Raw genomic sequence first — 15,412 nt, 5'->3', positions numbered from 1 at the left:
CAAATTTGAATTATCTCTGATGGGTGTGACCGCCCTCTGGAGCAAAGTGCCCAGGTCACTTTCCCATTCCCTGATGGAACTGGGCAGCATGGACAGGCTTGGCTGAAGGGCCTGTTTCCATGCTGTAGACCTCCATGACTCTATGTGGCACAACATCTGCAGCTTAACCTCCAGCTCCTCAACTTGGATCCTCCATTCAAATTGCCTGAGTTGTAGTCAGTTGGTAAGGCATGTTCACTTGAATCAGTTTGGTGTCCAGGAGCTTCCATGTGCTGCAGTAGCAACACATCACCCAACTTGCTCTCATTATTATATTCATTTAATTTTATAAATTTATTACATTGTATTCCTGCTCTTAATAGTTTGCTGTAACATTTTTAAAAAAAGGAAATCGGTCTTATACTTAATAAAAACCGAAAGAACCACAGACGCTGTAAATCAGAAACAAAAACAGAAGTTGCTGGAAAAGCTCAGCAGGGCGGGCAGCGTCTGTGCAGAGAAATCAAAGTTTCAGATCAAATCAAAGCCTTCCTCAGAACTGGGTCACCGAAACTGAAATGTTAACTCTTGATTTCTCTTCACAGATGCTGCTGAGCTTTTCCAGCAATTTCTGTTATTGTTTCGGTCTTATACTTATTCAGCTTTGAATCATGGATCTCTACACATTGTGTGCATGTATGTGTGTTTAAGTCTGTACATGAGTATATATGTGTCTGTGAATATTATATATAAGACATATTTCTATACCGTAATGGCACTTGATTGCTGTTCTAGCATGGGGTGATTTTAAACAGAGCTGGAAGCTGCTGTCAATCATGAAACCGTTACTGAAGAACAACTGGACTGACATTCCTTTAGTCTGGAGCATGATTGAGTGGAATGGTTAGGCCATAAAACATTTGGATTGTTGTTGCCAAGCAACCCTTTTTATGGCTGTTTGATTTTTGGATTCTTTTAACTCTTGCATAGCTTGTGCAGAGTGAGCTGTCAGTACCTGCAGCCTGACATCTGACAGGGGAACAATACACATTGCTGTCATTGTGATACCTAATGTGTGGGATGATGTGTTTATTTTCATGACTGCCAAGGACTCTATTTTTATTCATTTACTGGATGAGGGCATTGCTGGCCAGGTCAGCATTTATTGCTCAAGCCTATTTGCCCAGAGGCAGTTGAGCGTCAACCACATTGCAGTGGGTCTGGAGTCACATATAAACGAGACCAAGTAAGAATGGCAGTTACCTTCCCTAAAGGACATTAATGAACCAGGTGAGTCTTTTTTCTGATAATCGAAAATAGATTCATGGCCATCATTAGACTCTTAATTCCAGATTCTTTTTAAAATTGGATTCAAATTCCACCATCTGCTGTGACAGGATTAGAAGCCAGGACCCCAGAACATTACCTGGGTTTCTAGATTAACAGCCAAGCGATAATACCACTAGGCCGTCGCCTATCCTAATAATTCAATGACATTTACATTATTTCTCTGAGATGCCAATTGTTATGTATTTGTCGATGCTAACTTCTTGGACTAAGAAATATCACCCTAGACCTCTTTTGATGTTACTTACTGAAGGATCACCTGACGGTGGGCTTCCGTTGTGTGTGACATCCAGAAGTGTGTGGGTGTCTGGACTGCAGAGTCGGCCAAAACCCTAGGTGGCCTCATTTCAAATTCCACTCCGGCACATGGCAGGCCAGTGCTGGGCCTTCCACCTGAATCGAGGACCTGGGCACAGAGGTGCAGCCCACCACATGACGCTGACCAACAGGATGTCAGCAGCTCACTATTGTCCAATAGTGGCTCAGGAGGATGCTGGCTACTGCTAACACTACACCTACTGAGGCCTGAGATTGCAGAGGGTGCCAGGTACAGATGAGTGATGGCGGGAGGGAGTCAGCAGCATGGACAGCTCTCAGCAGGACCAGCCCTTCCTGATACTGACACTCTTGATGCAGGACTTTGAATGAGAGGTGTGTAGTTGTGAATTAGAGTGAAAGTTTATATGCTGTCAATAAGCCCTTTGTAAAATATCCTGTGATTCATTACAGAGCGTACAGATTTTCTTGAGTTAGATCATCTAGCCCTTTGTATCACTGTTGTGGTATTCAGTTTAACCTTGGCTTGGCAGCAGTGGGATGTGTACCAGTGCCAACACCAATTTGTCAGCTAAATGGTCGTCAAAATACTGGCTAAGGGCTGACATTTCCTCACCTATTCATGGTCACAGCTGGCTGTTTCCAACATTTCACAGCACTGACTGACAACCACCTCAATCGATTTCATTAAATCGTAGTTTAAGCATTGAAAAATATCCCAAGGTGTTGTACAAGAGCATCATCAGAGAAAAATTGACCCCCAGCGCTGAACAAGGAGACATCAGAAGTTCTTACAGAAGAAAGGAGATTATCAGAATCGTAGGGAGAGAACTGCAGATCCTGCAGCTTAGATGACTGAGAGCGTGGCTGCTGCGAGGACAATGGGAGTCCGGGTTGGCTGAGAAATGAAAATTGAAGGAAAGCTTCAAATCAAAGTACTGGGAAGACTCATGCTGTCTGGCAGCAACTATTGAGAGAGAAACAGAGGTTATGTTTCAGATTGATGATCCCATCTTGCTTTTGCATTGGTAGAAGACAGTTTTCTTTGTGGATTATGTGGCAGGAGGACGACTACAGAGCCTGGGAGGAGGGAAGCCATACAGAGATTTGAAGATGATATTGTAATTGAAGTGTTAGTGAACCAGGGAATCAATGGAGGTCAGTGTGAGCATTCGGATCATCCTGGGTGGGACTTAGTACAAGTCAGGACAGTTAGTACATTTCTGGATGTGTTTACCGGGGAAGGAAGGCCTGCTGCAGCTTTGTAATAATCAATTCTGGAAGGGACAAGGCATGGACAAGGGTTGCCAAAGCAGATGGACTGAGCTAGGCTTTGAAAACAGTGACATGATGGAGGTGTTAGCAGGTGAGGTTTAGGGGTAGAGAGCAAAGACAGATGCATAGCTCAGGGTCACTGACCTGTTTGGCTCAGCCTGAGACAGTGGCAGTGGTTGGGTGGGAGGGAAAAGTGCTGGGATAGGGCTGTTGCAAGTGCCTTTTGATCCTCCTGAAATTTAATTGAAGGAAATTGCTGGCTCATACTAGAAAGGATGATGGCCAAGTAGACTGGCAGTACTTAGGCAATGGAAGGATTGACAGCACTGAGGTGCAGTTGACTGTTACCTGTATATGAGTGAAATGAGGTGCCATGTCTTAGACCTATAGAGGTCTACTATGCAGAAAAAAACCCTTCGGTCCACGAAGTTTGCATTAATCAAAAACACCCACTTCACTATTCTAACCCCATTTTCCAACACTTGGTCGATTGCCATGGCATTATAAGTGCACTTTTAAATACATTGTAAATGTTAAGAGGGTTTCTGCCTCTACATTCTTCCGGGCAGTGAGTTCCAGATTCTCACCACTCTCTGGGGAAAAACCTTTTCCTTACATCCCTTCTAAACCCCCTGCCCCTCACCTTAAGTCTACACCCATGGTCATCAGATCCCCCACCAAAGGGAGAAAGATTCTTCCTGTCATAATTTTATATATCTCAGCAATGTTCCCCCTCAGTCTTGTCTGCTCCAAAGCCATGTGCAGTAAGGTCCTTGCAACACACTCCATACATAAAATTTTGGAGCTCCTTTGCAAATGACTACAATGTGGGCAGCATGGTGGCTCAGTGCTTAGCAATTGCTGCTTCACAGCGCCAGGGACTTGGGTTCAATTCCAGCCTCAGGCGACTGTCCGTGTGGATTTTGCACATTCTTCCCATGTCATCCTGGGTTTCCTCCGGATGCTCCAGTTTCTTCCCACAGTCCAAAGATTTGCGAGTTAGGTGGACTGACCATGCTAAATTGCCCGTAGTGTCCAGGGATGTGCCGGTCAGGTGGATCAGCCGGTCTGGATGGGGCGCTCTTAGGGTTGGTGTGGACTTGATGGGATGAATGGCCTGCTTTCACACTGTAGGGATGCTATGACTTGCAAGTTCTTAATCGGCTATGAAGTCCTTTGCGAAATCCTGAGCTTGTGAAAAGTGCCATATAAATGCATTAAAAAAACAGAAATTACTGAAATGGTTCAGCAGGTATTTGAAGAGAGGAACAGAGTTCACGTTCCAAACCAAATGTGATTCTTCTTCAGAACTCATAAACATAAGATTTTCCTTTCTGTAGTTGAGCAAAGGGTGACATTGGATATGTTGAATACACTTGGTGCCTGCACTTTAAACGTTAATTCTTGGCACTGACCTTTCCTCACTAGAGCAGCACAATCCTTTAGAAACTGTTTTTTTCTTGCCTTTACACTTTCGTCTTTCAAAATAGGAATGCTATTTTAAGAGTCCTAGCAGGTTTCTGTTAATTTGCGTGTCTACCAGCTGTGCTTTCACACTTGATCTTGTTTGTTGTCATTACAAGTGTCAAGATGTTTCAAGAATAGCACAACATGCATTCGACTCAATTCTTCCACATGTAGTTTGGAGCCACATTGGACTGAAAAATCCTGACTTGAAAACACTGCAGATAAATCTGTGCACGTTGCACTTTCTAAATGTTTTGAAAATGAACATGAATCCAAATCCCCAAATTAAGGTGAAATGCAGAGCTAGTGCGGTTTTTATTGTCAAAATAGTGGTAGTTATTTGATGCAGTGTCTTCGTAATTCAGTACTTTACAGTCTTCCAGATTCCACATATCCTCAAACCTCTCAGTATTCTGGTGGCAGGAAATCACAGGCCCTTGTGGTGTTCCTGTCTTGGAATCTGATGCCCAACTCAAGGGCAGTGGGCTCCGTGCCCAGCCCAAAAATAGTGGACACTCCACCCCACCCTTTCCCCCTCCCCCACCAAGCACAGCGGATCCCATCCCTGTCCTCACACTGCACATTTCAACCCAGGCCAAGCACAGCAGCTCCCCCCTTCCTTGGCCTTGCCTAAATACAGCAGTTCCCAGGAGTCCCAGGCTCTGGTTATCGGGCCGTGATGTAGTCCAGTGCCCCAGGCCCTGTTCCCGACCTCACATGCTCAGAGAGGAGCATGAGTAGCAGGACTACAGCCTTCCAGGTGACAGGTCGGCCAGCATAGCTGCCTTCTTCAGGGCCATGGAGCTTGTATTTGTTGTCTACGTTGAGATCAAATAAAAAGGGAAACTTGAGGCTGACTGGGAAGAGCCATTCCTTTCGGGGAGTGGGGGGAATCTGCATTGCATAGCACTTCTCATGACCATTGGATGTCTCAAAGTACAACCGATTGAAGTACATTTTAAATTGTAGTCCGTTATATAATAACCTAAACAGCACACAGCACAGTCCCACAACCAGCAATGAGACAATGATCAGTTTACCTGTTTTTCTGTGATGTTGCTTGAAGAATTGGCCAGCACTCTGGGGATAACTCCCCTGCTGTCCTTCGGAATAGTGCCAAGGGATCTTTCACATGCAAATGAGCAGATGCCTGGGAACTCTGATTGATGTCTCATAGTAAGGGCAGCACCTCCGACTGCACCAGAGTGTCAGCGATTATCTCTGTGCTCAAATCCTGGAGTGAGGCTTGAACTTGAAATCATGTGAGAAGCAGAAATGTTAGCAAATGAGTGATGACTGACAAAGAGGTGATGGAGAAGGGAATTGAGAAACGATTTTAAATGTCATCGTTAATGTTCTTGACATCACCATCTTTTAAAAACATCTTTTATGTGGTGCCATCAATTGGCCTTCCCTTGAGTAAATTGAAATATAAACTGCCTATAATGGTACAGAAAATGCTTACACTGCATTGTCCAATACTGTAGTCCTTCATCCAATCATGGCTGAGGACAAAATTAGGTATTGATTTTAAAGCTTATGATTTATACAGGCCAAAATAATATCACAAGAAACAACAGTTCACTCCAGAACCTCTCGGTGATTTTATTCAATTTAGATAAAATGGATACAAATTCCGTTTGGCAGCTGAGTGCAGGAGGTGAGCTGCTGAATAGAGTAGAGAAGTGATTTTGTGCTGAACTGCATCATGTTCAGGTGATGGGGGTCAGTACTGTGAGCACATGAGAACGGGTCACATCCTCCAATGTTTGTCGCACAATGGGAAAGGTGGCCTCCAGGCTGCAGGAAAGAAAGGCCTCCAAATCACAATACCAGGAGCAGTAGTCATAACCATGGGGTAAACCTGTTATAGTGGAAGTCCCCTTCTTGGTATTTCACAATTGAGTTTGTTTAAGGGGAATTGAAGAGGCAAGCTTTCTTAACTCTGCCTTGTTTCAAAAAATCCTGTAAAGCAAGAATGTGTTACCACTTCAAAACCCACACTTGTTGTGAGGTAGCAACTCAGTGACCAGCCTTTTCATATTGACTGCCTGCTGAATTGTTCCTTCTCTGGCTTTAATGGTACAGTGTTTTTGACATGAGCTCTTTGGCCAATTCAATGCTCTAAAAGGGAAAAGGAAATTGCTGGGCTTTAAAGAGTGAAATTAATTGGTAGCTTTTTCAAAGAGCCAGAATTGATGGGTCAAATTACCTTCTATTCTTTGTATAATAGGAATGTTTTATCTTATTTTTTGATGTAAATGCAATTCCTCCTTGCTTTTAGACTGAGTGGCTTGAATCCACCCGTAGGTCTGGAGTCACATATCGGCCAGACTGGGGAAGGACAGCAAATATTGTTTCCCCAAAGGACACTGCTGAACCATGTGGGTTTTTAAACAAGTGACAATAGTTTCATTGTCAGTTAATAATATGCCCCAGTAGTAGCTGTATTATATGTGTATATGTAGACGGTAAGGGACGTGGGAGAGTGCTGTCTAAACGAAAAACTAAGTTGTCATTTATAACATTAACCTCTCCCAGGCTGGCCTTTATCCATGTCTTTGTCTGGCCAACTGTTTTTATCTGTCTTTGGGTGATATCTTCACCTTTCGTTTCCTCCTCCTCACCCCTCCACCCACCATCTTTTGTTTAAACAAAATGCCCTTTTCCTAGGTACCATCAGTTCTGAAGAAGGATCACTGGACCCAAAACGTTACCTGTGATTTCTTTCCTTAGATGCTGCCAGACCTGCTGAGATTCTTCAGCAATTTCTGTTTTTGTTTCTGATGGTAGTTTTGTGGTCACTGTTATAGGGGCTAGCTTTTAGTTCCAGATCTTATCAATTCCACAGGCTCGGAGCTTTGACCAGTGTTCCTAAATCATTAGACTAGACCTCTGGATTAGTAGTCCAGTGACATTACCAATGTACCACCACCTCCTCCCTATACCCTCTACTGAAGCCCAGTTGCCAACTGATCATGGCTGAGCCACATGCCACATCCATTGTAATACCATTCAGCCCTTCGATTCTGTTTGTTTCAATTATTCTGGCCCATCTGCACCTCACCACCATTTTCCCAAACTACAGAAATTAGCAGCCACTGCCTCAAAGCAGAAATAGTACACTGAACACTATAAGGGCGATTTTTATTTCTCGAGCATTAAGAGCTGGAGAGCAAAAACTAACACTTCTAGCAACTGAATGCTTTCATTAGGAGAGATTGAAAGACATGAGAGAAGTGTCTGGGACTGGGGAAAGCAACAAGTTAGTGTTATAAATGACAATTTGATATTTTTAGACAGTAATCTCCCAGGTTTCCTCTCTGTCTACAAATACACATGTAACCTGCATTATGTATTAGATAGATGAAGAACTCTGTATTTGTTCCTGTGTCAGCTCTTCATGTTTCCTAATGTCGGTTTTCACCCTCTGGTTGTTAATACCATGGTGAAGCAGATTCTATTATTACCCAGTTTATTGTCCTCTCTTATTATCTTGCCTTCTCCCTTTGGCCATCTTCACTTGAAGTAACAGAGTTATAAGAGCTGGATGGAGCTCTGCCATTTTATATGGCCTCAGTTTGTCCCTTTTCAGTCAGTTATGGTAGGAGTGAGACTACACTGATTACTACTGAACTGCTGATGCTCAGGCCCTGTGCTCTCTCGCAGTTTACAAGGTTTACTGGGTAACTAATGTGTTAAAGGTCACTCCCCTCCACCTGCTCTTTGTTGTGCCTAGCCTACTGTTCCTGGTTCAGTTAATATTGTGGTTCCAATTCCAGAGTTTATACAAGATTAATCCTTAAAATTTAGAATTCAGGCATCCCCTATCACCAGTTCACCATCTTAGAATTATAGAGTTATACAGCACAGAGATAGATCCTTCAGACCAACTTGTCTGTGCCAATCAGATATCCTAAACTGACCTAGTCCCATTTGCCAGCACTTGGCCCATCTCCCTCTAAACCCTTCCTATTCATGTACCTATCCAGATGCCTTTTAAATGTTGTGATTATACCAGCCTCCACCACCTCCTCTGGCAGCTCATTCCATACATGCACTACCCTGTGCATGAAAAAAGTAACCCCCTCCAGTCATAGAGTCATAGAGATGCACAGCACGGAAACAGACCCTTCGGTCCAACCTGTCCATGTCCACACAAGATATTCCAACCCAATCTAGCCCCGTCTGCCACCTTTTTAAATCTTTCCCCTCTCACTCTAAACCTATGCCCTCTAGTTTTGCACTCCCCTACCTTAAGAAAAAGACTTTTGTTATTGACCCTATCCATGCCCCTCATGATTTTATAAACCTGTATAAGGTCACCCCTCAGCCTCTAATGTCCATGGAAAACAGCCCCAGTCCATTCAGCCTCTACCTTTCGCTCAAACCCTTCAATCCTGGCAACATCCTTACCACCTCTTACCACTCTTCACCAGAGTACCAGATAGTGGCAGGCAACTAGAAGGTCAGGGTTAGAGTGGTGCTGGAAAAGCACAGCAGGTCAAGGCAGCATCCAAGGAGCAGGAAAATCAATGTTTCAGCCAAAAGCACTTCATCAGGAATGAAGGGCTTTTGCCCAAAATGTCGATTTTCCTGCTCCTCGGATGCTACCTGACCTGCTGTGTTTTTCCAGCACCACTCTAATCTTGACTTTAATCTCCAACTTCTGCAGTCCTCACTTTCGCCAACTAGAAGGTCAGGGTTATTCTCATGAACAGAGTGGAGGTGTACTGCAAAGCAGTCAACGTTTGGTCTTACCAGTGTAGAGGAGGCCACATTATGAGCAGTGAAAACAATAGACTACATTGAAAGAAACACAACTAAATTGCCTGGAAGTGGTTTCTGGGGCCTTGAATATAATGAGGGTGTAAGGGTAAGTGTTACACCTTCTGAGATTGTGTGGGAAGGCCCTTTTTGGGGGTGGGGAGGGAGTATTAGATATGGCAGAGTAGTGGACCAGAGTGTCAAAGAGGGAATAGTCCCTGTGGAATGTTCACAGAAGAGGGCAAAGTGCCTTTGGTAGTGGCATCCTGTTTACTGAGTGACTTTGTTAAGCATTTTAACAGCCTTGTCATTAGTACAGCAAATAGCTTTCTCAAAGGTATTCCCAAAAATTGCCTTCAGAAATGGCAAATGTGCAGTATTACCAAAAGAATGGTATTACAGCAGACTCTTGTTATAACATTGTACCAACTGTGCTGTCCTCCCAAACAGCCCATCTGATTTGACAGATAGTTGATAAGCCCAGCATTTCATCTGTAACACTTTCAGGTGTACTATCCCTGTAGGATGGCTTTTTAAACAGGGGCAATATCTGCCTGCTACCTCACTCAAACAATTTCAAAAATAGCACCTCAGCAAGATACACCAAGGGTAGATTTTAGTCAAAACTCTGAAGCATTTGAGGATCGGTTACCTCTATGTTTAACTGTAAATGTGGATACAGCTGTCACTCTCTGTCCTATTAATGATGAGTCTAACTTAGGTCAGGCCGTACAGTAACCTAGATAACACTCCTATAATTACACTGTGCTCAGAACAGATAAGGAGTTTGTCAGAGTGATTTAGAACTGTATGGCAATGCCATATGGGACAAGTAACATTTTTCTCCTAAACCCAGCTGTTGTGAAGATTTGGAAGCAGGCCATTCTGCCCACCGAGTGAGCAACGACCCTCAGGGCAACCTATCCAGACCCAATCCCTACCCTCTCCCTGTAATTCTTCATTTCCCATGACCAACCCACCTAACCTGCATATCTTTGGACTGTGGCAGAAACTGGAGAAGCCAGAGGAAAGCCATGCAGACATGGAGAGAATTTCTGTGTGGAATTTGCACAATCAACTGAGGCTGGAATCGAACCCAGGTCCCTGGCGTTGTGAGGCAGTAGTGCTAACCACTGAGCCACCATGCCCTTGTATTTGTTTAATCTGCTATGTTTTAGAGTTTTAAAAGTTGAGTCACAGGTAGATAGGATAATGAAGAAGGTGTTTCCTTTATTGGTATACTTTCCTTGGAAGGTATACACTCCTTTATTGGTCAGAGTATTGAGTTGGGAGGTCATGTTGCGGCTGTACAGGACATTGGTTAGGCCACTGTTGGAATATTGCATGCAATTCTGGTCTCCTTCCTATTGGAAAGATGTTGTGGAACTTGAAAGGGTTCAGAAAAGATTTACAAGGATGTTGCCAGGGTTGGACGATTTGAGCTATAAGGAGAGTTTGAATAGGCTGGGGCTGTTTTCCTTGGAGCATCAGAGGCTGAGGTGTGACCTTATAGAGGTTTATAAAATCATGAGGGGCATGGATAGGATAAATAGACAAAGTATTTTCCTGGGGTGGGGGAGTCTAGAACCAGAGGGCATAGGTTTAGGGAGAGGGGGGAAAGATATAAAAGAGACCTAAGGGGCAACCTTTTCACTCAGAGGGTGGTACGTGATGGAATGAGCTGCCAGAGGAAGTGGTGGAGGCTGGTATAATTGCAACGTTTAAAAGGCATCTGGATGGGTATATGAATAGGAAGGGTTTGGAGGGATATGGGCCGGGTGCTGGCAGGTGGGACTAGATTGGGTTGGGATATCTGGTCGGCATGGATGGGTTGGACCAAAGGGTCTGTTTCCACGCTGTACATCTCTATGACTCTATAAAACACAGGGTGGCACATTTAATATTGGCTGCTTTGGAGAGTTCACCAATTTGCCCACTGTCTTGGTGTATCAACATATTTTTCTTTAAGTGCATTCCAATTTGAGCAGACATTTCACAGAATGTTTCCAGGAAGTAAATGGGACTGAGCCCATCAATTTGGGAGATAACCCACAGACTCAGTTGAGTTTCATGCAAATGTGTTCTCATAGTGAAGGTGGCATTAGAGAAATATGGATCAGACAGAATGATTTAACAGACATTTTATGGACTTGAAAATCTTAAGCAAAAAAAAATTAGAATCCAATGTCAGAAGTTTCAGATCAAGAAGAAGTTGAGCCTACATTCTTTGTAAATTTCAAGGTTATTAAAGAAATTGACAAATTGATTTTCAGCAAGTTGTGTGCTAGTAAAGCACTCACGTGAAATTTTAGAACTTTGAAAATGAAGTTGATTATGTCACCCCAAGCTGTGAAATTAATTTCCAGGAAAATAAAGCCATTGAATTCCACTGGGAGTACGAATGGACTTAATGGACACTAATTCAGGTAGACCTTGAACTAAACCCCGCAAGCATTGAACTGCACCCCTCACACCCTCCCATCTCAGACAAGCCTTGTGCCTCCCCCCAGCAGATCTTGAACCTCCCCTAGCCCTGGCTTTGGGCTCCATGATGGCTGGCTTTAAAAGCCCCCCCTGCAGGCTGTCCAGGGCTATGTCACAAACAAATGATGTTATCCAAACATTAGCTGAAGCAAAGTACCCATTGATTATTTTCATCTACTGGTAGTGGTTTAGTCACTCATTTGTACATATGCATTAGACACAGAGAGTCATACAGCATGGAAGCAGAGCCTTTGGTCCAATCAGTCCAGTACGTGTGGCAGGGCTGAGGACAAAACTCTTTGTCCCTGACTCAGAGGATTATGGATGCAAGTTCCACTCCAGGAACCCGTGAACGAGAACTCAGGGGATACTCTATTGCAGTACTGAAGGAGTGCTGCACTGCTAAAGGTGCTATGGTGCAGCTGGGCTGTTAAATCCAGGCCCTGCCTGCCATAGAGTCATGGAGATATTCAGCACAGAAATGGTTCAATGTGTCCATGCCAACCAGATATCCTCAATAAATCTAGTACCATTTGCCAGTATTTGGCCCATATCCCTCTAAACTCTTCCTGTTCATATCGCCGCCATCCAGATGCCTTTTAAATGTTACAACTGCATCAGCCTCCACCACGTCCTCTGCCAGCTTATTCCATACACACACCACCCTCTGAGTGAAAGAAGTTGCCTTTTAGGTCCCTTTTAAATCTTTCCCTCTCTACTTAAACCTATGCCCTCTAGTTTTGGACTCCCCTAACCTGGGGAAAAAAACTCCTTGTCTATTCACCTTATCTTTGCCCCTCATGATTTTATAACCCCTATAAGGTCACCCCTCAGCCTCTGACGCTGCAGGGAAAATAGCCCCAGTCTGTTCAGCCTCTCCTTATAACTCAAGCCCTCCAATCTCAGTTACATGCTTATAAATCTTTTTTACACCTTCTCAAGTTTAATAACATCCTTCCTATAAGGAGGGCGACCAGAATTATACGCAGTGCACCAAATGTGGCCTCACCAATGTCTTGTACAGCTATAACATGACTCTTTTACTGCCCTTCTCAGATGGACACTCAATATCCCATGGTAATATTGTGTTAAATTTGACCCTGGATAGAGGGAAGAGATGAGACTGCATGCCCTTGGCCAGCTCACCCTGCTGCCATTTAATGGTCATTGGGCCTTTCACTGGCTCCAAGAGCTACCAGCATGTCCTGGTTCCAGTGTGTCACTAAGCTCAAGTAATTGATCTGAGGAGAGTCTGGCAAAGTAGTAAGTATGGAATTGTTTTGGAACCAGGCTGCAGGCCCTGGAGAGGGGAATAGTAGGTGACCTGGATTTCCTCCTGTAGGTAAAACACAATGGGGATGGGAGCAGGAGGCCAGTATGGTGTTGCAACCAATTCTGCTGCTTTTCACTGTCCTCTCCTCCTCGCCATCTACATCCCCCCGACCTGGTATCTTGCCCTTGTTGGGGGATGGTGCCCTCAATTTCCAGCAGCTATAACTGAAGAAGAACAAGCAGCATGACTTAGAGATATGTATTGGGCATTATCATATTTGCATTGGTGGGATCTTGCTGTGTGCAAACCAGCTGTCACATTTCTGACCCTACAGTAGTTTCTACACTTGAGAAGAATTCAATTGAATGTAAACTACTTTTGGATGCCCTGAAGTCATGAAACACAAGTCTTTCTCATTTTTATCAAACTTTGGAGAATGATTTATTGGATTACATTCAGTCTCAAAATGAGGGCTTTAATCACAAATCACTGCATTTCAAAAGTAATTAATCATGTGAGATTATTTCATGTGATAAGGTGCAACTGGAATGTCTCATCATGAGTATTGTTATTCCTAACTGTTTTCCTTGGCAGAGTAATTTCCATTCCTTTAAACTAACTCAATGCACACTGAGTGCCCACCAGATAGAATTGGTCAAAAGAGACTATCTGAATGCTATTATTCCCAGTGAAGGCAGCCACAAGTTTTATTTTAATGTTTGGAAGCTGTTAGGAAAACCGCTTAGCCCAACTTAGCTGTAATTTGAGTTGAGATTGAAGAATACAAAATCCATTCACCTGCGTGCCATCTCACCTGCGTGCCATCTCACCTGCGTGCCATCTCACCTGCGTGCCATCTCACCAGCATTCATCCATCAGGAAGTAGGCTTCTGTGTATACCATCTCCACCCCATCTTCCTCAGCTGAAGACCTACAGGTACATTAATCTTGTCTTACGTTTTCTTCCTCACCCAATCAATGGCTCCTTCATACACATTTCTATATTAAAGGGAAAGAGATAGCTTTGTCAATCTGTTTTTATTTCAGTCCTCTTGTGAAGTCTAGCATTTTGTAATCTTGAGTAAGCACTCAGAGCAGTCCTGCTGAATTAAGCACCTGCATTTAAGCCCCAATAGCTGTCAAGTGAAGGCAGCTAATTCTTCAATATTGATGGGCACCTTTACCTCACTTTGAAAATGGCAGAGGTGAGACAGGGGAATTTATTAATCATGTTAATGTGATAGCATTAAAGAATTTCAGTTGAACTCAAGATGTTCAGAGGACATGTGCGTCACTGGGGTCTTTCGTTTGGCCAGCGATTATTGAGGCATTACATTCAGGGGCTGTAACCTGTACAGTGCAAGCTGCTTTCAAAGGAGCGGTGTACAAGGGTCAACCAGGTGGGAAGACTGTGTAGTATTTGAAAGCAATCCCTCAGTGCTTTGTATTCCCACTTTCTACAGTCCATACTGTCTGTGTTCCCTTGCACAGTGGAGCAGTGTAGCTGGCATGAGATGGATGATAGTAATTTTCAGTGCTGCGGGCACTGCTTCATCACCATGAAGGAAATAGAAACCTTTTCATTATATTCTGTTACTGTGCATGTTCCCAAGTAGAAATGTGGTCTTCCTGGAGCACTCTGTCCCCAGATACTCTGCACGTCTCCCAAGGTCTGTATACAGATCAGTGTACAGTTCTCTTGAGGATGGCTACAGACCTGCAAATAGGGGCTGCCTCACAGGTTTCATTAAATTCAGATACAGCATCCTCTTCACTTGAAGATCTGTTTCCGTTACTCATCCAAGAAGGATGATTAACTAAAAACAAAAGGCAGAGTCCAGTGTCAGAGCCAGAAGGTGTCCCAAGAACAACGCAAGGGCAGGTAGTACTTCTCATGAACATTTAGATGGATGGACAGTTTGCCTGGTATCTATAACTGTGCATACCAAAGCTAGGAATGCTTAGAAGATCAGGCAGCAGTTGTAGGGTGACAAACAGCATTACTGCTTCAGGTCAATGACCTTTCAGCAGAATGGATGGATGGATAGAAATATCTGCATTTTTCAGCTAGGAGGGGGCAGGAAGAAAAGAAGGGAACATAGGATGGAAGACAGGGCAGATTAACTGGCAAAAGCCAAAGGGAGTTCCTTTGGGTATGAGGAAAGAAATATGGCTTCTGTCCAGATTTCAACTTGAAGGGACAAGTAAAAAAAAGAAGCCTGCACAAAAAACACAGAAAAATTTGGAAAAATTAAGGCAGAGATTATGATCTTCAATAATTGAACTCAGTGTTTATCCAAAAGGCTTTAGAGTGCTGAGTCGAAAGGTAGCATTCTACACCTCTACAACTCTGTAAAGGTGAATTCATATTGGAGTATCTGTATACAAAACACTATTCTTTGTGGTAATAAAAGCAGAAGACCATCTAACCTCATAAGATAGATTTCCATTTGCATTTAAAGCTGAAATAAAAACTTACAGAGTCATTAGGGCATAGAAGGAGGCCATTCAACCCATCAAGTCCATACTCATTCTGTGAAGAAC

At 43.6% G+C, this 15,412-nt stretch overlaps 1 protein-coding gene across 11 annotated transcripts in view; it reads left to right on the top strand.

The window, feature by feature from the left end:
* Window positions 1–15,412, top strand: part of smyd3 (SET and MYND domain containing 3) — a 785,608-nt gene that overhangs the window by 441,988 nt on the left and 328,208 nt on the right. Inside the window, exon 1 of one of the 11 annotated variants that reach the window (XM_072580437.1) lies at window positions 1,246–1,269. The exons of the other annotated variants lie outside the window; for them this stretch is intronic. Coding sequence (XP_072436538.1) covers window positions 1,261–1,269 — 9 coding nt within the window. The 5' untranslated portion in view covers window positions 1,246–1,260. Of the gene's footprint in view, window positions 1–1,245; window positions 1,270–15,412 lie in introns of those variants that run through there. 11 annotated transcript variants of the gene reach the window in all.

The sequence above is a fragment of the Chiloscyllium punctatum genome, chromosome 11, assembly GCF_047496795.1.
Source record: "Chiloscyllium punctatum isolate Juve2018m chromosome 11, sChiPun1.3, whole genome shotgun sequence".
Lineage (NCBI taxonomy): Eukaryota > Metazoa > Chordata > Chondrichthyes > Orectolobiformes > Hemiscylliidae > Chiloscyllium > Chiloscyllium punctatum.
This window is presented reverse-complemented; position numbering and strand designations above follow the sequence as displayed.